At 48.6% G+C, this 22816-nt stretch overlaps 2 protein-coding genes across 2 annotated transcripts in view; both read left to right on the top strand.

The window, feature by feature from the left end:
- Positions 1-22816, top strand: part of LOC107213168 (perilipin-3-like) — a 663366-nt gene that overhangs the window by 285903 nt on the left and 354647 nt on the right. The window lies entirely within an intron of this gene.
- Positions 1-22816, top strand: part of TOX2 (TOX high mobility group box family member 2) — a 151016-nt gene that overhangs the window by 46654 nt on the left and 81546 nt on the right. The window contains exon 2 of the mRNA XM_015647281.2: positions 15076-15141. Coding sequence (XP_015502767.1) covers positions 15076-15141 — 66 coding nt within the window. The remainder of the gene's footprint in view (positions 1-15075; positions 15142-22816) is intronic.

The following is a 22816-nucleotide window of genomic DNA, read 5'->3' as shown; positions in this document are numbered from 1 at the left end:
GGGACAGTCCATGGACACAGCAGTTATGGGACAGTCCCTGCTGCTCAACCCCAGTGCCACAAACGGAGTGGACATCCTGGGAGCTGGGCAGTGGGGCTGGGCACCCATCTCCTCAGGCTTTCAGCCTGTTTGGAGGTGTTGGCTGCAGGTGTGCTCGGGGCCAGGATCCCTCCCAAGGATAAAACTGTGCTTATGTGGACGAAAACCAGACCCAGCAAGTCCATACACAGCATCCCTCACGTGAGCTGAAGTGCCCCATGGTGGGGAAGCTGCTTGCAAGGACCCAGCCCTGGAGTCCCTTTGGATCATCAGGTGATGTTTTCTCCTCTGGAGAGGGGATGAAGCCCATGCAGGTGACTGCTCTGACAGCCCAGCCCACGTGGTCATGGACAGCAATATCCCATAATACCCTCACAATTGTTCCTTTAACAGGCGTTGCTTGGATTATGTAGAAGAGTTAATAAATATTAGAGTGGATTTAAGAAAGTGGATTTAAGAAAACCCTTTGGTGTTGGTAATTGTGACTGGCAGGCAGCAGCACCGAGCACAGCTCCTCTGTGTGTCCTGGCAGGCTGAATGTGAGCTTCTTTTCTTGTAAAGCCCATGCTGGGCTCCTCAGAGCCATTCTGGTGGCATTCAGTGTCACCTTTGTGGTTTCTCAGGTGCTGGAGCACAAGGATTTCAGCAGGGGTTAATGGTTCCTCGTTAGTGTGGCTGTGCTGATTAGTGCCTGCACCCACACAAGTGACAGCTGCCAGGCCTTGGTGTTCCCTCCCCATGGCAAACCCACAGCAGGCCAGTTTGGGCAGTGTCACCAAGCCTGGAAGGGTGGCACAGCCATAAATGCTGTGTGGGCCCAGGGTGAGGGCTGTGGGAGGAAGATGGGAGCTCAGCTTGTCAGGGCAGCTTTTACATTTTCCCTTTGTCAGCGTAAGCTGATGTTGAACAGGGCAAATCCTTCCCCCCAGAAGGAACCTGGCAAGACCTTCCCTGTGAATATATGAATAGCAGTTGGGTAAACAGTGCATCTGAATTTATGAATTATTTGACACCAACAGGCTGGAACGAACTCTGTAATTTTATTGTGGTAGATTTAGTGGGTCAGACATATACATGCCAAGTCAAAGTGACCTAGAAAACCTTTCTAGGTCAAATTATTGCTTGAAAACTTCTCTTTTTCAAAGGCAAGACCATAAGTTTTCATGCTTACTCTGACACATTTTCCTTCTGAAAGTGCAACATGAATCATCAGGACAGGATTTGTTGTGTTCTACACTGAGAAGAGAGAAAGAAACCTGAATAAGGGGATACTAATTTCTTAATGAAACAAGGCCTTTTCTGGCCACCTCTGTTGTCCTGAGATAGGATGTTGGATACCTGGCTGGCAGGAATTTAGAAGAAGTAGAGAAGTTTAGAATTCAGAAGTTGCAACACTGATTGTATTCACACTTTGCTGTTTCCAGTGGAGATAAAACCTTTCAAACTCCTGGGTCCAGCAGCAACCAGCACCTGCAGCCTGCTTTTGGAGCCCTAACCCTTCATAAGATGGGGAATTATTTATTAGGAGCTTTTTCTCCCCTGAAGAAGTTCAGGAGAGGCTGGTGAGGTTTGCAGGTGATGGAGCATTGGGATGGGGCAGAGCCACACTCTGCTGCCCTGGACACCCCAGCCTGGGAGCCACAAGGGTGGGTAAGGCCAGAAGGACCCAGGATCTCAAAGTTGTCGTCCTGAAGCTCCTTCCTGCTCTGGTAACTCCTGAGTGTGAGCAAAGGCAGCTTTTGTGCTGTTGGGAGGAGGCCTGAGCTGCTAACAAAAGCTCAGCTCTTCTTTTGGGTTACCTATTTCAGAGTGCAAACAGAAGATAACAGAACCAGGGATTCAACAAGAAGTGCAGGGGGCTCCCCACCACCCTCATTTGGTTTGGGGTGGGCTGAAAGGTTTTTGTGCTGTGGCCATGCTGTGAGATGTGGCTGGCTGAGGACCTGGGCTGGAGCCCAGCTGTTGGCAGATGTTCGGCTGAGCTGGCAGCATCCTCAGAGGTGCCCAAATCATGGAATCTTTAAGGCTGGGAAAGACTTCCAAGATCATCAAATCCAGCCTTCCCCCGAGTACCACCATGCTCACTAAACCATCCTGGGACACTCCCTCGTGTTTCTAACACTTGCAGCAGTGGTGACCCAGCTCTGCCCTGGCCAGCCTGCTCCCAGAGGAACTCCCAAGCAGGAATTCTGCTTCCCAACTGTGGCCAAGCTGTTGGTACATCACCCACTCTGGTTTTACTTCCCGTGAAGAGTGGGAATCCATCCCATTCCCCATCCCACGCCCAGGGCTCCTCCCTGCTCCCCTCCACCTGCCCAAGGTGGGGGTGTTGGAAATAAATGTTCTTTAAAGGCTTCCCAAACCAAACCATTCCATGAATCTGTGGTTACCCCCACAACAGGGCTGGCTGCAGGTGGGAGCCACCACCGTGGGCATCCCACCAGCTCCCTGCCAGCATTCCCAGAGCAGCACAACCCAAACTCCACAGGTTCCAAAGGGATTTTTCAGCCCAGCCCTGACCTACTTGAAAGTAGCTTTTGCCATCCCAGGGAAGTGGGTAATGGGAGGCTGCAGTGCCTTCTGAACAATTACAGCTCACAGCAGTCCAAATGAAAATGTTTGTTGAAAACAACATGTGCATAATTAAGGCTTAATGAGCCCTTGTCTGTTTGGAATCTGCAATTAGATTTATAATAGAAAATACCAGCAAATGCCAAATAGCTTTAAAAGAAGACGAGATAAAAGATAATTTTGCTGCAAATCTATAGTAATACTGTAATTTAATGAGCTGGAAGTGGTGCAGAGAAAGACTGTAAAAGCTTTGGACAAGTTTGTATTGTGCATGTTTATCTTATCTGCCCATTTCCCTATCTATAAAGCTGTCAGTCTTGCTTTTAAATGCTTGGAAAAAGGCAGGACTTTGCTAAAATCAGGAAGACTCCCTTTGTTTATTTTTATTTAAGTCATTAATTAGTCAGGCAAAGCTGCTCTTTTCACTTTCTCATCAACATGCTTTAAACTTCTTCTTAGGGTTAATAATAGTAATAATAATAATAATAGTCATAATAATATCTTTATTCAATTATTTACAGTGAGGCAGGGGCATAATAATAATAATCAGAGGTGCTTTTCTCTGATTAGTTTCATTAATTTTAATGAGTTTTTAACTGTCTTTTTAAGATGTTGACAATTTTCAGCACTTGGGAAGATACTGAGCAAGTAAACCCGAGGCCAGCTTGGCTGCAGTAAGCACAGAATACCTTTAGCCCTAATGAAAGAGTTAGAGGGCAGTAAAATCTGGTGGAAAGATTAATAAAGTGAACAGAGAGGTAGGAAAAAAGGGAAAAGAAGCTGAAATTAGAAGTGCTTGATGGAGAGGGTTGGGGTTTTTTTTCATATTTAATAGTTGAGGTTGGGAATGAAGCTTTGGGTGCGACGCGTGGCCCAAGGGCAGGGCAATGGGGTGATGGGGCTGTGACGTGCACAAGCTCCTGGAAACACAGCTCAGCAGCTCTGTGTGACCAGCCTAACTCAGCATTCACCAAACAGGGCCATGAGGATGTGGTGGTGCTGCCTGGGGAGGCACCTTTCCGATGCGCTCTTACAGCCGTGGGAAAGCTGCTGAGCTTCAGCTTCTGTGAAACCCTGCCTTGGCATGTCTTGGGCCTCCAGCGTGTGAAGTTCCAGCCCTGGTGCTGTGTTTGCAGCTTGGGTGGTGCAGCTCCAGCCCCAGCCTTGGCAGCAGTGATGGGAGCCCCTGCATCCCACAGGGTCTGCACCTCCCGACCCCTCCATGGAATCACAGGGTCACAGAAGGAACCAGGCTGGAAAAGACCTTTGAGATCATCAAGTCCAACCTATGACCCAACACCTCCTCATCAACTAAACTGATTCCTTAGCATTTTAGCTGTTATATTTTCCATCTATTTGTAACCCTGCAGTTCTCAGTGTATAACTCCAAACTCCACACACACTGGGAGCTGCTGCTTTCCCACTTTGGGCAGACACAACAATTCCTCTCCAGGCCTGGCAATCAAAGACACCTCACTGCCTCAGGCCCCCAGAGATGGAAACAAAAGGGAGTTGGGAGAGCAAACTTGGGGTAAATGACTTCATTACCTGAAGCTGTAATTAGAATATTAACCCCCAATATGCAAATGAACCAAGCTTATAAAAGTGTGAAACCCCTGTGACCCCTGGTCCATTTTGGGTGCAGCCCCTGGGGGGCTTTGTCTGTCCTGGATGTACCTGAAGGCCCTTCAATAAATAGAACAGCATTTTATTCTCTTCATTCTGTCTGGCCTCTCTTCTTAAGTAGTCCCAAAAAGGCATCAAAACCACCGAGTGCCACATCCAGGCATTTTTTAAACACGTCCAGGGACGGTGACTCCACCACCTCCCTGGGCACATTCCAGTGCCCAATCACCCTTTCAGAGAAGAACTTTTTCCTGGTGTCCAGCCTAAACTTCCCCTGGTTAAGGTGGCACAGCTTAAGGCTGTGTCCTCTTGTCCTGTTGCTGGTTGCCTGGGAGAAGAGACCGATCCCTACCTGGCTGCAGCCTCCTGTCAGGGAGTTGTAGAGAGTGATAAGGTCTCCCCTGAGCCTCCTTTTCTCCAGGCTAACCAGCCCCAGCTCCCTCACAGGGTTTGTGTTCCCACAGGGTTTGTGTTCCCAGTCCCTCACCAGCCTCCTTGGACGTGTTCAAGTGTCTCAAGGTCCTTCCCAGACCGAGGGGCCAGAGCTGGACACAGCACTCGAGGTGTGACCTCCCTGCCCCTGCTGGCCACACCATTCCACCCACTGCTTCCCTTCCCAGGAACATGGAACACATGGTTCCTCTGGGTCAGGCTGCCCTGTCCAACCTGACCTTGCAATTTCAGAACCTTCCTATCATCCTTGTTTTAGGCTTGGGTTTTATTTAGTCTTGAAAGGCCTCGCTTTTCATTAGTTTTATTCTTTTTTGAGTCAGGAACGTGTCTAAACATTGTGAAATGGATTGTATTTTGTCAGCCCTTGTTTTATTTTTTTTTCAAGTCATTCTAAGTACCACTGCAAGAGTATATTTGCATTCAAAGTGGAGTGCAGAACCACAGAAAGCAGGTTTTTGCTGGTGCCAAATATCTGTGTGGTGGAAACTATTTTCTAAATGACTGGCATGGAAGGTCTCTGATTTATTTTTTTTTCTCTCCCAACTATCTGGTTTTGCATAATGTTCCTTTCCCCACGGTCTTGAAAAATCAATTATTTGTTCCCCTTATGCTTTACAAGAGAAGAAAATAGACAAGATTTTAAATTCTGGGGGGCAGAAATGCACTTTTACTTGGAAAGAGGTTTGGGTTGAAAAGGACCTTAAAGCTCATTTGGTTCTACCCCCTGCCATGGGCAGGGACACCTTTCACTATCCCAGACTGCTCCAGCCTGGCCTTGGACACTTCCAGGGATCCAGGGGCAGCCACAGCTTCCCTGGGCACCCTGTGCCAGGGGCTCACCATCCTCTGAGTGAAGAATTTCCTTGTGCTATTTAACCTGTGCTGAAAGAGCAGGGGCTGTGGGGTGAATTACAGCTACTGTTTTTCCTTTGTGAATATCAGTTGAGTAGCACATGTGATTTTAGGAATTAGTGGAGTGAGTTAGGAGCTACTTGGGACCCAGGCTATTTACCTGTGCTGCTGCCAGCAAGGCATTGGGATTGGAATCCTTAAAAAGTGCCCAGCTTTGAGGCACCCCCTCCTCACCCCTCTGACAGCTCTGTTCCTTGCTTCATTATTTACTTGCCGTGCAGTGAGAAGACAAATAGAGATTTCCAGACCCATTCCTGCTCCGTGTACATCAAACCCAACATCACCCAGCCGCTGCTGCTGCTGGCAGCTGCCTTCTCTCCCCAAGGAATTGCTTTCATTCCATCCAGGAATCCACCTCAGAACATCCCTGCCTGTGCTGCACACTCCCTGGGCGAAGGGGACCAAATGATAGGGTGGGAAAGCTTCCCTGCTAAAGGTTTCTTTATTCCCAGCTGCTCCCTTGCCTCCTTGGCTGTTGCAGTGCCATGTGGAGCCCCTCTCCAGTGGTTCCTCTGGCTGCTGCTCTGCTGTGGAAATCAGCACCTCCATTAAAGGCTCCCAGAGCAGAGCCAGGCTGTAGCTGCTTCCCAGGCACACAGGTATCAGCTCTATTTTTATCTCAGCCCTGAGGTTTTATCTTGCAGAAAACAATGTTTCTCAGTGCCTTTGACGCTGGCACTGTTCTGGCACAGAGTGCTTTTAGATCTTTGCGTGTTTTCTGCCTCTCTCAGTTTGCTGTGAATTACAAGTGTTGCTGGAGGAGCAGGCAGTGCACTTATTGCTCATTAGCACGGATTGTGTTTATTTAACACACACCAGGCCAGTGCCAGGATGGTGCTGCATCCCTGTGCTCTCCTCCCTGCCCTCACCAGGTTCCCTCAGCTGCTGAGGGGTGAAGGACCAGCTCAGCAAGGGCCTGGTATTTCTATTTTTTAGCAGATAAACTCCTGGAGCAGCTGTGATAAACAGCTCCAGACGTGTTGTTTGGTTTTGAGAAGGAAGCGAAGTACACGCCTGAGCCTTGCAGCGGCAGCGCTGCGAGAGAAACAGCATTGAGCTGGACAGCAATGGGCTGGGGAGGTCCTGGCTGAGGGCAGTGGGTGCTGCTCACCTCCCAGCAGCCTGAGTTCCATTTCCAGAATCAGAGAGAAATGGGAAAGGATTTGTTTTTTGGCTGCAGCTCTGATGAGCTGTCGGTGCCATGGAAAAGGATGGAGATCTGCTGAGCACTCGGTGCACCAGGGCAGCTCAATGCACCAGCAGCATTATTACACCAGGCTAAAAGCTAAACACAATCATCTGAGCACAGTCAAAATGTATCAGATCAACATCTGCCCTTAGGAGCAAAACCTGCTCAGCTGAAACCCCAACCCCTCCTCCACGCACCGCGAGGTGTAACCGTGAGTGACTTTGGCCTTTAAATTAATCACCCTTTCTCCGAGCATCCTCAGAGCAGCTGGGAGGAGATGGATGGATGGATGATGGATGGATGGATGGATGGATGAATGGATGGATGGATGGATGGATGGATGGATGGATGGATGGATGAATGGATGGATGGATGGATGGATGGATGGATGGATGGATGGATGAAGGATTAGCTGCTCTGTGCTGCTTTCCCTTGTTTTTGGAGTCACCCAAGAAAGGGTTAAGCAGAATTTTGATCTCTGCAATATTTTCATGCTTATACATTCTGTTTCTCATTTCCATGACAAAGATGGTAGGAAGAGCAGAATAAGGTACAGAATTTGCAGAGCAATTTTATGACTGTAATGAGAACAGAAAATAGTAGGGGGAGAAGAATTGTAATTAGAATATGAAATGGGAAAAAAAAATTAATCTATTTCCATGTCAGTCTTAAGACTAAATTCTGCTGCTCCCTGTAGCTTTCAGTGGACGGGTTTTTTGTGTGTATGTGAAGAGCTTGAACTCCTTTGCAGGCTCTGAAAGATCCAGGTAAATGAGTTTAAGGCCTGATTCCCCCCCAAATAATGTAATAACAATAATTTTGTGTGCAGCGTTGACAGAAAGCCAGCCAGTCTCTTAGATAAATGAATGCTGTCACTCGAATAGTGGTGGCATTTCAGGAGAATAAAAGGGGATGCTGGAGATGCTCTTGGGGTGGAGGTCTGTGTGAGTATCACAGGATCACATATTCCAGAAGCCCCCAAACACCAAATATTGCCAGTCCTGAGGGACATCTGTGTGTCCTGAGCCCCCCAGGCAAAGCTGGGCCACCCACACGGGGCTGTGCAGCGCCTGGTCCAGCTGAGCTCTGAGTATCTCCAGGGATGGAGGGCCCACCATGATATTTGATCACACATATGCTGAAAAATGAGATTATGTCTGTCCACACAGCTCCCAGGAGCCCACAGGTCAGGGTTTATTACTCATCTCTCATTTACCCAATTGATGTTCTGGATCCCTCTGAGCCACAGTGTCCTGCAGCAAGAGGTTTTGGCTCTGAGTCCAGTATGAAGAACTTCTCTGGAGAGATGTAATTTCACTTGCTAACAGTGTCTGTCTCCTTGCTTTTAGGCTGTTAGAACCCTGCTCTCATTTCATTTTTTCAGGTACATCCTCCTTGAGTCCATCTAACACCCTTCTATCCCTTCACCACTCCTTTTTCCTCATCCACACATGCTACTCCACACCTTGGATCCTCCTTGCAGCTGTTCTCTCTCCTTCTAACAGTACAGATGATAAAATAATACTTGATCTTTCATTTTTTGCTCTTCTCCTGATTTCTCCTAAAACCTGAATGGCATTTTTGGCAGCTGCTGAGGACTGAAAAAACCTTGGAAGTGAACTCTCCAGAGAAGTTTCTCTTCTGGACAGCAACATCTATTTTAAGGCCCATTGTAATGTCTGTCATTGGGATTGCTTTTCTTCAGTGCATTACTTTGCATTTATTGACATTAAATTTAATCTTCCATTTCCTCAGTGCCACTTAGTGCAGCGAGACTCCTAATGCAAAGCTATTCAAAGTCGCTTTTAGTTTTGGCTGGCCTGAATAATTTCTGTCTCATTAATAAACTGAGCCCTTCCAGATCAGTTATATGATGAGCTGGATAGAATTTAGTGCAGATGGATCACGCACCACGATCTTCTGCTTGCTAAAACCTACTGAGTGTCTTGCTGTGAGCAAGGGAACCTTCCCCTGGGCCCATGACGTGTTGGGCTTTGGGATTTAGAGCTGGTTTTTGAGGAACCTTGTGAGAAGTTCAACCAGGGAGGTCAGTTCATCTTTCCTGGGGGTTTGCTGACCCTTCAGCAAGCTCTGAGTGGGCTGTGAGGCACAAGGTCCCTTGTCTTGGCTCCCTCTGGGCCTCCTTGGGGTGTGTTGGAGTGTGATGGGCTCACACTGGGTTGGATATGCAGGTTTGGAGTCTTCCCCTTCCCACTCCTGAGTGTTTGGGAGCAGAGACAAGGGTCAGACATTTAAAATCACTGAATCATTTAGGCTGGGAAAGACCTCTGGGATTGTTGGGCCCAACCACTGACCCAGCACGGTTAAGGCCACCTCTAACCCATGTCCCCAAGTGTCACATCCACCTATCTTTTAAATCCCTCCAGGAATGGTGGCTCCACCACTGCCCTGGGCAGCTGTGCCAGAGCTGGACAAGCCTTGCAGTGAAGAAACTTTCCCTGATCTCAATCTAAACCTGGCCTGGGACACCTTGAGGCCGTTCCCTCTCCTCCTGTGGTTGTTCCCTGGGAGCAGAGCCCGACCCCCCCGGCTGTCCCCTCCTGGCAGGGATTGTGCAGAGCCACAAGGGCCCCCTGAGCCTCCTTTTCTCCAGGCTGAGCCCCTTTCCAGCTCCCTCAGCCCCTCCTGGGGCTCCAGACCCTTCCCCAGCTCTGTTCCCATCTCTAGACACACTCCAGCCCCTCGGTGCCTTCGTTATCAAGAGGGTCCCAAAGTTCCCTCACATTGTTTTAGAGCAGATGGGTGAAAGTCACTTGGCCATGGAGGTTCCTTAGGATTTCTTTGGCTGTTTTTATGTTTTCCTTCTGGCCATCCCAATGTGAGAGCTTCTCAGATGGGTCTTTCCAAAGGGGATGCTCCAGTTTAGGAGTTTCTGAATACTCACTCCACCAGTGTCCATGTGGAGGTCTTTCCTTTCTTTCCCCCCTGGCTGTAATTCCTTGACAGCTTCTACCATACCCTGTCCCCACCAGCTCTGCAGGTTTCCTCCTCCTGGTGTATTTGAAAAAAAAAATTCCTGCCAGGTTTTTATCCTCATTGTAAACTGTTCTTAAAACAAACAAATCAACCAAACAAGCCACTTTTCACTGTAAGGCTTTAAGCCTCAAGACTTCAACCATATCAAGCTGAATTTCCCCTGGGATAATGTGTGAGAATACTCACTGTTTGTAGAAAACTCAGCCCCTCAAAGCCCCTGTGGCTGCTGTGGATGCTGTGTTTGTGTTCTGCCTCTGGCACCTGCTGCAGGGCCGTGCTCCTGTTGATGCCATTTGTCCCCAGAGCAGTGGCAGTGGCAGTGGCCAGGCTGGCTGGGAGGGACACACCGAGCTCCCCTGGCAGGGCACTCCTGGGGAACCGTAAATCTCCTGCTGAACTCCTGACCCTCCCTGACAGCATCAACCCAGGGGCTGCCCAAGCATTTCAGCACACAAATAAATAATGCTAAGTAGATCACTCCGGGCCAGAGGTTGTGTAAAGACCTTAATGGGGGAGCTGCAGTTAAAGAGATTAAGCTAACCTCAGCTGTGTATTCCCTGAAGAGGTGGGATGCTAAATTACTCCTGCAGGAATTTGCAGTGGCAGCTCAGCCAGCAGCAGCGCTGGCAGGGGCAGGGCTGAGGTGAGGATTTCACACCCCAGAGATGTGGACAGAGAGGATCCTTACCAGGACCAGCATCCTTACCAGGACCAGCATCCTTGGGTGTGGATCCCTCAGAGGGCTGAGCCTGGTGTGCAGCAGCAGCATCAGGGGCATGCAGGGCTTGGAAGTGCCGTGGTCAAAGTGCACTGACAGCAGAATGTGCCACTCTGATAATACTGATAAAAATGAATTGCAGATAAAAGCATTTCTGGAACACTTTCTAAAGAAGAGTTATGTTTCCCCATGGTGGGAATGGTGCCCTTGGAAGCAGCTGAGTGAAGCACAGCATTGCAAGGGTTGCATTTTTATTTTATTTTTTATTTTATTTTTAAGTCAGGACTATTTAATACAGATTAACTGTGTCACACAAGTTTTCTTGGGTTCTAACTTTCACTCACTAAAAAGCTGAAGGCTTTCCTTGCATGGCATTACTTTGGGTCTCTCTGTCTTGCTGGGGAAACAAACCCAGATGTATTCCAAGGATCTCCAGTGAAATGTGGCATCCCCAGGGCAGCCAGTTTGGAAATGAGGTTGTCATGAGAGGGAACCCACTGCCCATCTCCTGTGTCAAACCAGAGGCAAATGTTTACAGCTCTGAGCAGTGGGAACCACTGGAAACATCCAATTTGTTCTTAGCTGGTCATTTAGTAGTTCCTTGATAGTGATGGCTCTTAAATACTGCTGGATTTGTATTAACAGGCCACATTTTCAAGCTCTAGAACCTCAGTGGACTTGCAGTTTAGGTGCTCTGGTCTAGTATTGCCAAAAATAAGTGTTAAAATTCAGGTAAGACTCCTCCAAAAAAAACAAACCTCAAATCAAAAAAGCCCCCAAACTCACCACACATAAAATAAAATTAAATAAAAGGTTTGGAAGGCTTTTGAGATCTTGCAGGTATCACAGAAGGTATTACTGGTAGGAATTTTGCCCACATATTCTGGTCTAGTGGAAGGTGGCCCTGCCCATGTCAGAGGAGTTGAACTGGATGATCTTTAAGGTCCCTTCCAACCCAAACCAACCTGTGATTCCACATTTTCTTACACAGCTGAAGTTTCCATCTCAGTTCGTGGCTCTCACAAAATAAAAAGGATGTGATGAGGTTCATAATAAAACTGTACAAGCTGGCAATGCCATCCAGGAAAAAGTAACACCTTCTTGGAATCTTGGCAGGAGGTTGTGTTTCTTTCCACTGGGCCCTTCCCAGTTAGCAAACATTTGTTCTCCCTGTTTGCACAGAGCTGGAGATCCCACAGCTGCTGCACTTTGGGGTCTGTCCCAGTCTGCTGCCTGCATTTGTTTTTCTTTTTCATATTCATCTGGCTAACATGAGACCTGTGTGACCTCTGGGCACATTCACAGGTTTGAAAATAATGCTGTGGAGCAAAAATAACAAACCAAAGTGAGTCTAGAAAAGCAATAAAAATTTAAAAAGTGCTTTGTACAACAACATCTGAATTGAACTCTGTATGGGCCAACAGAGCAGTGCCAGCTGCAGCTCCCCTGGAAGAGCTGTAGTAAAAAGAATTATATTTTTAATTAAATTCTCCATGAAAAACTGAATTTCAGAGGATGTTTTCTCACACTTTTACCTTTTGCTTGGACCCAAAATTCTCAGTAGGTTGTGCCATGGAGGGGTGCAGTTGTGGCTTGGTCTCCATCACCTTGATGTCCTTGGAATTCCCTCTCTGAACGGGGTTGGCAGTGTCCCCATCCTTATCCATCCGTGCCAGGCAAAGCCACCTCCTGTGGCACCAGATGGAATCTTGCCTGGCCCTTGGCTTGGAGTTCACCTGCAGACCAAGGCAGTTCAGTGGTGTTTATTTGACTTTGTTACCAGAACTGGTGGAATTTGGGGCACTTTCCCGTCTCCCTCACCCTTTCCCTTTTTTTTCCCCCTTTTTTTTCCCCTTCCCTTTTTCTTTCCCTCTTTTCCCTTCCTTCCCTGGCTTTGTGCTCATTTCATGCAGGAGAGAATCAGCCACAGCCACTGATTTGTTTAATAGGCTGCTCCTATTAACCAAAGAATAATAAAATTAAGTAATTGCAACCGAGCAAAAGGGTGATTAAGACAACACACAAGAGGATGTTCCTTTTGAATTAGGACTTGAAAATTATCCTTGCCACATCATTCAGTGCAGGCTGGATTTTGGGGTAAGGGGGCTGTATCCAGGTCTGGAACAGCAGCTAGAGTGGAGGAAAAAAGGGAAGAGGCATTTCTAACCAAAGGGAAATATTAAAATTTCTTTTTCTACCATAAATCTACCTGGAATGATGGGGTTGATTGTTTTGAAGTGCATTCCGTAGCAAAACAATAATGAGAAGAGGGAGAGCACATTACTTATCTGCTCTACCTGGCTGCTGCATAACTGGCAAACATCTAATTGAAAAAATATCCTGATGGGAGATTTTCTAATAAATTTGTTTGCACCTTCATAGCCTGGAGGAGAGGGGAAAAAAAATCCAATCAGCAGTGGGGAAATTCCAAAGTTTCCATTGCATTTCAAGTCTTGATTTTCAGGCTCGCTGCTCAGCCTGGCAATCAGAGAAACAGTAATTTTGAAGGCAGGATTCATTACAGTTGTTATGAAGGCATCAAGGTTAGGAGGAATTGTGGAATGGAGGTAGAGGAATAGTAGAAAGCCATAAAAAAAATACATCCTGACAAACAGAAGGATGTGGAGAAAGGGGAGGGTTTGTCCTGCTCTGGGCCTCCCCACTGAAGGATGCTTTTGGTTTGCTGGATGTAACTTTCAAGGTAATTTATTTTCCTGGAGGAAAAGGTGGTGGCCAAGTGTGGGTCGGTGTCTCCTCGTGGGTAACGAGGGGTAGAATGAGAGGAATCAGCCTCATGTGCACCAGGGCAGGTTTGGGTTGGATATCAGGGAAAATTTCTTCACTGGAACAGTGGCCAGGTACCAGAAGAGGTGGCCCAGGGCAGTGGTGAAGTCTCCATCCCTGGAGGGATTTATGAGAGGTGATGTGACACTTGGGGCCATCACTAAATGGTGCCAGGGGGAATGTTGGGCTCAGTGATCCTGGAGGGCTTTTCCAGCCCTGGAGATTCTGTGATTCTCCAGCAGCCTCTGGCCCCTCTGCTGCCAGCCCAGGTGTGTCTGCTGGGGTGGCTGGGGTTGTCAGGGGGTATTCAGGCTGTACAGCTGGTTGGGTCTGGGTTCCTGGAAGCTCCAGCTGGAGCTGTGCTGCCCTGAGCTGGCTGTGCCAGGGAACATCTGACAGGTGCTGCAGGGAAATGCAGGCTGGAGTGGGTGATGTCCAGCTGCCTTCTGGGGAAGTGGTTTGTCCCAGTGCTCTGTGCATCCCCCAGCTCCTGCCTCACTGATGGATCTCACAGAACCCAGCAGCTGCACAGGGATCCTCTCCCACCCTGCTGCAGCTGCTGCTGGTGTAACTTAACCAGTGCCACAATACCTGCTCCAGTTCTGCAGCTTTTAATTGGTTTGCTGTGCCAGAGGACAGTTTAGCAATTAGAGGGTGTCTGAGGCCAAGCAGAACCGTGTTACCCCCACTTGGCTTTACTAACTCTGCTGACTTTAACAGCTAATCCTGCAGCACTCTGAGAAATGGAAGTGTAATTAATTGTCCAGGCTGAAAATCTTCACCCGGTTTTATTTAGATTTCGCTTTTATTGCTCTTAATATGGCCAATTTCTGTTAAGGCATAACTGGAATCAGCTTCATATCACAGAGTGAGAGAACAGGTGAGGGGTGAACGATCTCCAATTCATCATGCTGCTGGTAAGGGCAGGAAGGTTGGCTCTTCCCCTTGTTAAGTGCAAGGTGTCATCACAGCTGGTACCTCCATCCTCATCTCGGGAGTGTTTTATGGCACAGCCCGTTTTTATTGCCATAATTAATTTGTGCACTCAGCCCTGAGGCCTGCCCCAGCTGTACTTCCAGCCAGAGACAATCCTGGAGGGCTTTTTTTCCTTCCTTTGGAATGGAGGGAGAGAAAAGCTCCTGTTGTAGCTAATTAGTGAGAAGGGTTGTAGTTCTCCATGGGGGTTTTGTGGCCTGATAAGTGAATTAGCAGCTGGGAATTGTGTGTTGGAGCTGTGGGCACTCAGGAGGATGGGCTGTGCTCGGGCAGAGTCCTGGCAGAGCAGGCAGGAGGAGATGAGGGGATGGATGTGTCAGGCTTTGCACAGAGGCTGAATGCTCCAGAGTGATTCTGCATTGCTGCAGAATTTGGTGTTGAGGGTTATGCAGAGCTCTGTAAGAGGATAGAATGGGATCTGTCCAAGGCTGGACATTTCCATTGATTGAAGCTGGTTTTTCATGTCAGACTGATGGCCTAGGAGGAATTTTAGCAACAGCTTCTTTGGGGAGATCTTTGCTGCAGGGTGCCTCTGTGGGTTCACACATATGATTTATTTATCTGGAGTGGTTCATTCCTTATTTCACTGACAAAATCCCATATCCATGCTATGTCAGCATATCCCACTGCAATAACTGGGCTGAAGGTGTGCTCCTACACGCTCAAAAGTGTTCAAACAGCAGCTCAGGGTTTTCCTTTGGGAATTCTGGCTCTGGGTGTGAAGAGCCAGGAAGGCATTTGGGATGCACAGGAGATGGCATTTTATTAACTCTTCCTTTTGCCTTTCTAGTTTGATGGGGAGAACATGTACATGGGGATGAACGACAACGCCCAGGAGTTTCTATCGGCCAATCAGGTAAGTGTTGCTTTGCTGGGGTGAGATTTTTAAGGGACTAGAGCACAAATTCTAGGAGTTCTCTGTGAATCTGCCCTCCTGGGACATCCATGGAGGAGGTCAGAGCCCAGCTGCTGCTGAGGAGCGGTGGATGGTGGATTGGGATGCTCTTCCATCCTGTTGCCTGCCACTGGAGCCTGGCTCTGCTGAAAAAGCTTTGCTGAAAAGCTTTGCCTCAGCATCCCTCACTGAAAATGAAGGTGCATTTGGTGTTTCTGGACACAGTGAAGTTTCCAAGTATTGTGTGCAGTTCAGGTGTCTCCTTCCCTCATGTGGAGTATTTCCTGTAGCTAAATAGATTAACAGGGGAGAAAAAGGAATCAAAGGGTTCCTGTTTTGGAGCTAGAAACCCATGTGTGGGGGACCAGAATAGAAGTGTTCATGTCTTGCAGGTGCCCAAACCATGGAAAAAACACAGAGTGGGGCCCTAAAGCTGTATATGGGTTGGAATATGATCTTTAAGATGATCTTCCAACCCAGTTTGGTGATTCTATAAAGTTAAGCTCATATTTAGGTCCTGCTGGGACAGGAGGACTTCAGCACATGCTGTTGTATCCCCCTGTCCTGGAGAAGATGAGAGCTGGTGCCCTGTGCACCCCTCAGGGGTGGCCTGGTGTGGTGAGAGGAGCTGCACCCTCAGTGTGGAGCATCTCCTCACATGCAGCCTTGGGAGGGAGGGAGGGTGGCAGCTCCTTGCTGACACATCCCAGTTTTGGTTGTGTTGGGCTGTTTTGGTGACCCCAGACACCCTCCCACAGGGTGCCCCTGGGGTTTGGGACATCACAGTGGATTGCAAAGCTTGAGAAGCACGGGGCCCCAATAGCAGCAGGGGTTAAACTCTCCACTTTGCACTGGGAATGGGATGGAATGCTGTGTTTGGAGCAGGCAGTATCACTGCTCAGGAGTTCCTGCTCTGGCTCTGGGAGCTGGCACAGGAGAGGAGCCATCACCACCACGGCGTGGGGAGAGGTTGTTCTTGCGTGAGGAGGAACTCCAGGGTGGGGAAGGAACAGCAAACTTTGTGCTACTGAGTGATTCAGCAGAAACAAATATGTGTTCCAACAGCAGAGTGGGGTTGAGCCAGGAATTGCCAGAGGGTGAGTAAATATGGGAAAGATCCCTAAGAGCCCCATCCAGGTCAGCCCTGTCCTGTCCCCCAGGCTGTGCACAGCCACAGGCTCTGCAGGGCAGCTGCTGTAGACACTTTGCCTTTAAAAACTCCTGAGGAACACTGGGAAGGGCTGGCAGTGTTGGCACAGGGACCAGCCACAGTCCCTGGCCATGATGTGCCTGCAGGGCCAGGCTGGACTTGGGCAGAGTGAACCATTGTGTTTCATGGCCAGCATGAACCATTTGTGTTTTCTCCTTAGCAGCTATCTCATCCCATTTCCCTCCAGGGTGGGTGTGAGAGGGAGGTCAGAAGGGATGCTGTGGGGTTGGGAGTGGTTTGCTGCACCTCAAGAAGGAGGGCTGGCTCCCAAGGGAAAGCAGGGATTACCTTGTGGTCAAGGATTCATGTCCTGAGTTTGATCCTGGAGAAGGATCAGCCAAGCCAGCTTAGACCCCTGTAACCTGGGCAACAGGAGTCTACTCTTCATTTGCTCTCTGTTTACTTGCTGACCTTTATTTCCCATTTTGGAGTAGCAGTTAAGGATGGAGAGGGAGGAAAGTTCTTTCCCTTGGCAGAGGGCAGGAACCCCCCTCTGCAGGGATGGCTTTGTGCACAGGGGCTGTGCTGCCCATTCCCCATCAGCACTGTGGAGAGTAAGATGGAAAATAAATGGGGAAGATTGCCTTGTTTTGCATCCCCAGTCCCTCCCTGTGCTGGTATGGGACAGTCAGAGGGGAGCTGGGAGTATGGGGGTGCAGGGTGGGCTCTGGGGGACTCCCCAGGAACTCATCTGGGTGGAACTGGGAGGGAAGGTGAGGATCCCAGTTCATGCCCTGCAGGGATGTGGGCTCACACCCAGCCTGAGCTTTGGCCAAGGAGGATGAGGAGCAGCTTCCTCCTCACCCTCCTTAGTGCATCATCTCCCTTTATTTACCTGCACATCAGAACTTGTTTACTGGTTTTACAGCCCCAGCCATGACTTCAGCACTAAGGACACGACTCTGCTATTTAAATGGGGGTTCCAGATGGCTTTTTATTGTTTGTTAAACCTGTTGTAACCCGAAGGAGTACATTAACCAGCAGGAGGGGGTTCCACAGTCTCACCTCAAAGGCTGCTGAACCACCAGATACTTTTACAGCCCATGAGGGACATCCAGCCGCCCTTGGGTTCCTTCAAGACAAAGGAAAAAATTTCAGACTCAGGTCTGGAACCATCACACTGCAGTAGATGAGCCTGGTGGGTTGGGTTTTTCCTCCATCATGATCCTGCAGCTCCCTGGCAGCAGATTTGTTTCAGCTCCTTGTCTGGTTTTTGATCCTAGGGAAGTTCTGCTCAGCCCAGGGCAGAGGGCTCCAGGGAGAGCTCAGAGCCCCTTGCAGGGCCTGAAGGGGCTCCAGGAGAGCTGGAGAGGGACTGGGGACAAGGGATGGAGGGACAGGACACAGGGAATGGCTTCCACTGCCAGAGGGCAGGGCTGGATGGGATATTGGGAGGGAATTGTTCCCTGGCAGGGTGGGCAGACCCTGGCACAGGGTGCCCAGAGCAGCTGGGGCTGCTCCTGGATCTCTGGCAGTGCCCAAGGCCAGGCTGGACAGGGCTTGGAGCAGCCTGGGACAGTGGAAGGTGTCCCTGCCATGGCAGGGGGTTGGAAAGAGATGAGATTTAAGGTCCCTTCCAACCCAAACCATTCTGGGTTTTTACAGTTTCTCCTGGCAAGAGAGTGGTAAAGGCAGGATCAGGGTCCTCCTGCCTCTCCTTCATTATTCCCTGCCTAGCTGCCAGCTTGAGGGGAAGAAGAAACAAAACCCCAGAACAAAACCCATATAAAACCCCCACAAAACACCATCCATATGGAAGCCAGGTGCCCTCTTCCTTCCCCCCATCTCTCTTGTTGGGATGGCTTTTGTGCCATGGCTGCAGCTCTTGTCATCTCAGAGGGGTTGGACTCAGCTGAGGACAAAATGCAGAAATAAAGGAGCCTAAAACATAATGAGAGCACTGACAGCTCACGCCAGCACAACCTGCTTGGGGAAAATAATTCCTCTTGTTCCATCAAATAGGAGGGACATTTGACCCCAGAAGTGAGTCAAATGTGAAATGTAATTCAACCTCCAGCAGAGGCCAGGGTATAAATGCAAGCTGACATCTGATCATTCCATCGTGGACATTTGACCCCTGAGATGAGTGAGGTATCTCTTGTGTCTCGTGGAGTCAGCAGAGCATCATTCCTCACCCTTGTCAATTCTCCTTCTTTCTTTCCCACCCTCCTCCCCAAACAAAGGCAAGGAATTAAGTAATGTGAAAAATCCTGAGGAATACACAGCTATGAAGTGCTCTGAAAGATTAGTAAAAATGCAATGGTGCTGGTGAAAGAAATAAAAACACCTGCAAAATCGGTGGGAAAAGATATTTATTAAGGTCTTTGTGATAAGTAGAGTAACACCAGGAAAGGGAAAGGTCGGGAAATTCCAGGACAGGAATGAGGTTGGTTTTATTTGGCACTGAGACTTTTGCTCTTGCAGCAAAAGTCCACGGATGCTTTAAAAACATGGATTAACTATGGCTGGGAATGCCCTGTGAGAAGGTATCATCATCCCATGTGCTGGCTGAAGAAATGCAGGAGCTGCCCTGTGCTGGAGCTGGGGTGATGTGAGAGGTAGTGGGGACTGCCAGGCCCTGGCATGGCTTTGGGGACCACTGTCCCTTGGCTTTTGGGAGCAGGGCTGGGGCTGTGGACCTGGCCAGTGCAGGGACATTATGGAAAGCCTTGGGGAGGGTGTTTGCTGCATTTCCCCTCCCTCCATGAATATCTCTGGCTGCCAGCAGTGCAACAGGCAGCTTGAAGGAGGAAAGAGCTGATTATTTATCACTGGACAGCTTGGATCCTGTGCTCTGCCTAATCCCAGGAGATTTCAGTGCATGGCTTATTCCAGCTGACCAACCAGCCTGTTTCTGTCCCTGCAAGTAAATTTGTGTGTCTCCTCTGGAAAGGCTGTTCAACACCACTCTGGTTTGTTCAGGCCAGGGAGACTCAGCTCTTTGCTTTTGGAAGTGAGGGCACAGGATGGACCCACTGCTGTAAAGTGTTGAAAATTCGAGAGTTCAATTGAAAATAGGAGAGTTAAATTGACAAAGTTCTCTGCACATCAATTCCTCCTCCTAATGCTGTTCCTGTGTGCTGCCCTTGCTGGCAGGCTCATGCTGCCCAAAGTGTCAGCTCTTGGCTGCCAGGTTTGCACAGCAGCCTGGGGTAGTGGAAGGTGTCCCTGCCCATGGCAGGGGTGTGGGACTGGATGGTCTTTAAGACCCAACATAAACCATTCCAGGAGTCTACAGCTGAAAAAGCAGGATGCCTGGAGAAGCTGTGGCTGCCCCTGGATCCCTGGAAGTGTCCAAGGCCAGGCTGGATGGGACTTGGAGCAACTTGGGATAGTGGAAGGTGTCCTGCCTGTGGCAGGGGTGGAATGGGATGAGCTCTAAGGTCTCTTCCCACCCATCCATTCCAGGATTCTGTGACTGAAAAAGGCAGGATTTCACCCAAGCCTGGTGAGACACAGATGATGTCAAGTGTCTCACCTGATGTCTAGAGCAGCACCAGGGGCTTTAACTGGGGCTCTGGGCTTTAGGGGGAGACTGGGTATCTCATGGATGAGCTGTTTACACTTACACTGCCAAGAAAGCAATTCCATGGGCAGGGATGTGTTTCTGCAGGGCTGTGGATGTGTGTAAAGCAGAAGGTGGATTTTCCCTGGCTGTGTGTGAATCAGGGAGCTCTGCTGGGCACAGGGATTTTGCTGACTCCCCAAGGGAGATGCAGCTGGGAGAGCTGATGTTTGTCATGGGGACACAAACATCCACAGCAGCTGTTTTCAGCTCCAGCACGAACAGGAGTGTGGGGTTAGCCACGGCCACCCCTTCCCTCTCACGTGGGATCCGTCTGAGGGTGTCCCCGCGTGCCTGTGTGTGTATAAATCAACATTTATCTACTGTATCTATTGCCCTTTACCTCCCTGCCTCCATATATCTCCACGCTGGGGTCTGTATTAGCCATAATAGATACAGTGAGTCACTGATCTGGTGGGTCAAATGGTCAGGGCTCTTTGATCAGCCGTCAGGATCCATTACCACCGGGGCCTCCACTGGGGCTGGAATTACAACTTACATTTGACTCATTTCTGGGGTCAAAACGTCCCTCTTATTTGATTGAATGACAGAAATTGTATAATTTGTATATATCCCTGAGCCATATGTGCTCTGAGTGCCACTCTAATGTGTTTTATAAAGGCACAGCTGTCTTGGTGACTTATTTAAAATGGGATTTTGAAGTAGTGTTCTTGCCGTTTAATGTCCTCATTCAGGGTTACACAAGGTTTATCAAATAATAAATAACATTTAGAACATTTGTTTTAACATAACAATGGCTTTGCTGGTTATAAGGAACTTGGCGGTCCAGTAAAGCTGTGTTTGGTAAATAAGTGATAATGCAGAAAGCAAAGATAGGATAATTAGAAATTAATGATGTGTGGGAAGCTATGGATACCTTCCTCATGTTCTGCTAACGCTCCAGACGAGACAGAGCTCGTCTTGGCAGCCTCTGCTATAAAATATGCCTTCAAACCTTGTCATAATACTGGCAGACGTGTTGTTGCCACCAGTCTTGACTGAATCACAGCAAAACGTCAACACTGGATAAAATAAACCTGGGGCTGGGGCAGACCCACGTGAGTGCAGGGTTCCCCATCCCTGCTGGGGACCACGGAGCCAGGACACAGTGACTGATCGTGGAGCCCTGGGCAGAGTGAGGGTGATTGGGTGCTGATGAATTTGTGCCTCACCCTGCCCTCATTCCTCCTCCCTCCAGAGCAGGAGCTGTGAAATGGAGCCAAGGTGGCCTTTGGTTTCCAGTGTATCAGTGGTGGGGCTGCTCTGCCAGGGACAGTGAAGCAGCTACAGGCAATTGCTCAGGTGTGAGATGTCCTCATGGCAGCTGGCTCTGACCACCCAGGTGTGTGAATTTGGAGGAGTTTCCAGCATTTTGTCCTGTAAGGCACTGCAGGTTGCTCATGGTCACCACAGCCACTGCCTCAAACCCGGGATTGCTCCAGAAGAAAGGCTGGAAGAGCCCAGGAGATCATGGACATGGCTGAGCAATTCCATAGAGTGATCCTTCTCTTGAGTCTTATAAAAAGGTCTGCACAGAAAACTAGAGCCTATGATGAGGTTATTCTTTGTGCCATTTCCACTCAAGTCCCCTAATGAACTTTGGTGTTTCTAATTAATCCTTTGCACGTGAAGAAACTTGTTTTAACTTTCATAGAATCACAGAATGGATTGGGATGGAAGTCACCCTTAAAAGTCATCTAATTCAAACCCTCTGCAAGGAGCAGGGACATCTCCAAGCACATCAGGGTGCTCAGGGCCCTGTCCAAGCTGACCTTGGATGATCCCAGGGATGGGACATCCACAGCTTCTCTGGGATGTGAGAAGCTGTGCCGGTGTTTCACCACCCTCTGAGTGAATAATTGAGGGGACAGGGTTTGGGGTCTCCATATTCTGTTGATTTTTGGCTTGATCTGCTGATCACAGGAACAGATGGTATCAGAGCTTGGTCAGTGTTAAAGGAAGTCACATATAAGTGAGAGGTTTAAAAAGGGGGAATATGGTTTCTGTTTTTAAGGGGGGCATGAAGAGCTCCGGTGTTCCTGAATCTCCAGCAGTCTTGTCCTCTTTGGATTTTATTCTCTTGTGCCTGTGTAGAGTCTTGGTCTTTTCCAATCTGCAAATAATCTGTATTTTTGAAGTCTGGAACCGGCCCCATCAGGGGCAGAGCACACCTGAAAGTCAATAACCGATGGCTCCCCAATCCCTTTCCAAGGCTACCCTGCAAATACTGCAAGATCATACAGATATATGTGTATAAAAGACCCCTAGTGAAGGGAAGAGAAGAGAGAGGTTTGTATAGACTCAGAGTTGAAAGAGGATTACACAGAGTTTGGGAGTGTGCACTGCAGGCCCCCATGCTAGGATACAGATTTTGCTCTTTCCCTGCTGTTCTTTGAGTAATACTGTATAATTTCATATGTTGTGCTGGAGAAGAAAAAATAGAGGGGAGACATTGATAGATCCTAAATGCCTTTCTCAGCAGACAGTTCAGGAGGAATCTCATGTACTATTTTAGAATGAACAATAGAGTGTTCCATGTCATTTATTATAATCAGCAGCTAATGGAAACCCTTCCAGGAGGGGATTGGGAGTTGAGCACAACTACAGCTGATGATCCAGGCTTGTGAATTTTGCATGAACTCCTGTGTGACAGTGAAATTTTTGAAAGGTGCAGTCAGGAAGCGATTCCTGTAGCTTAGTCATAGCAAGGGAAGGTTTTACTGCTGGTGCAAGGCCAGCCATAGTGTTTAAATAAAACAATAATAAAAAATCCCTTTGTATTACAAGCAGAGTGAACATCAACCCTCGGTCTCAAGGGACTCCTAAGTTTTTAGCAATAGGGTGTTTGAAAAACAGCCACC

The sequence above is a fragment of the Parus major genome, chromosome 20 (genome assembly GCF_001522545.3).
Source record: "Parus major isolate Abel chromosome 20, Parus_major1.1, whole genome shotgun sequence".
NCBI lineage: Eukaryota > Metazoa > Chordata > Aves > Passeriformes > Paridae > Parus > Parus major.
The sequence above is the reverse complement of the archived record's forward strand: the minus strand, read 5'-3'. Positions and strand labels throughout refer to the sequence as shown.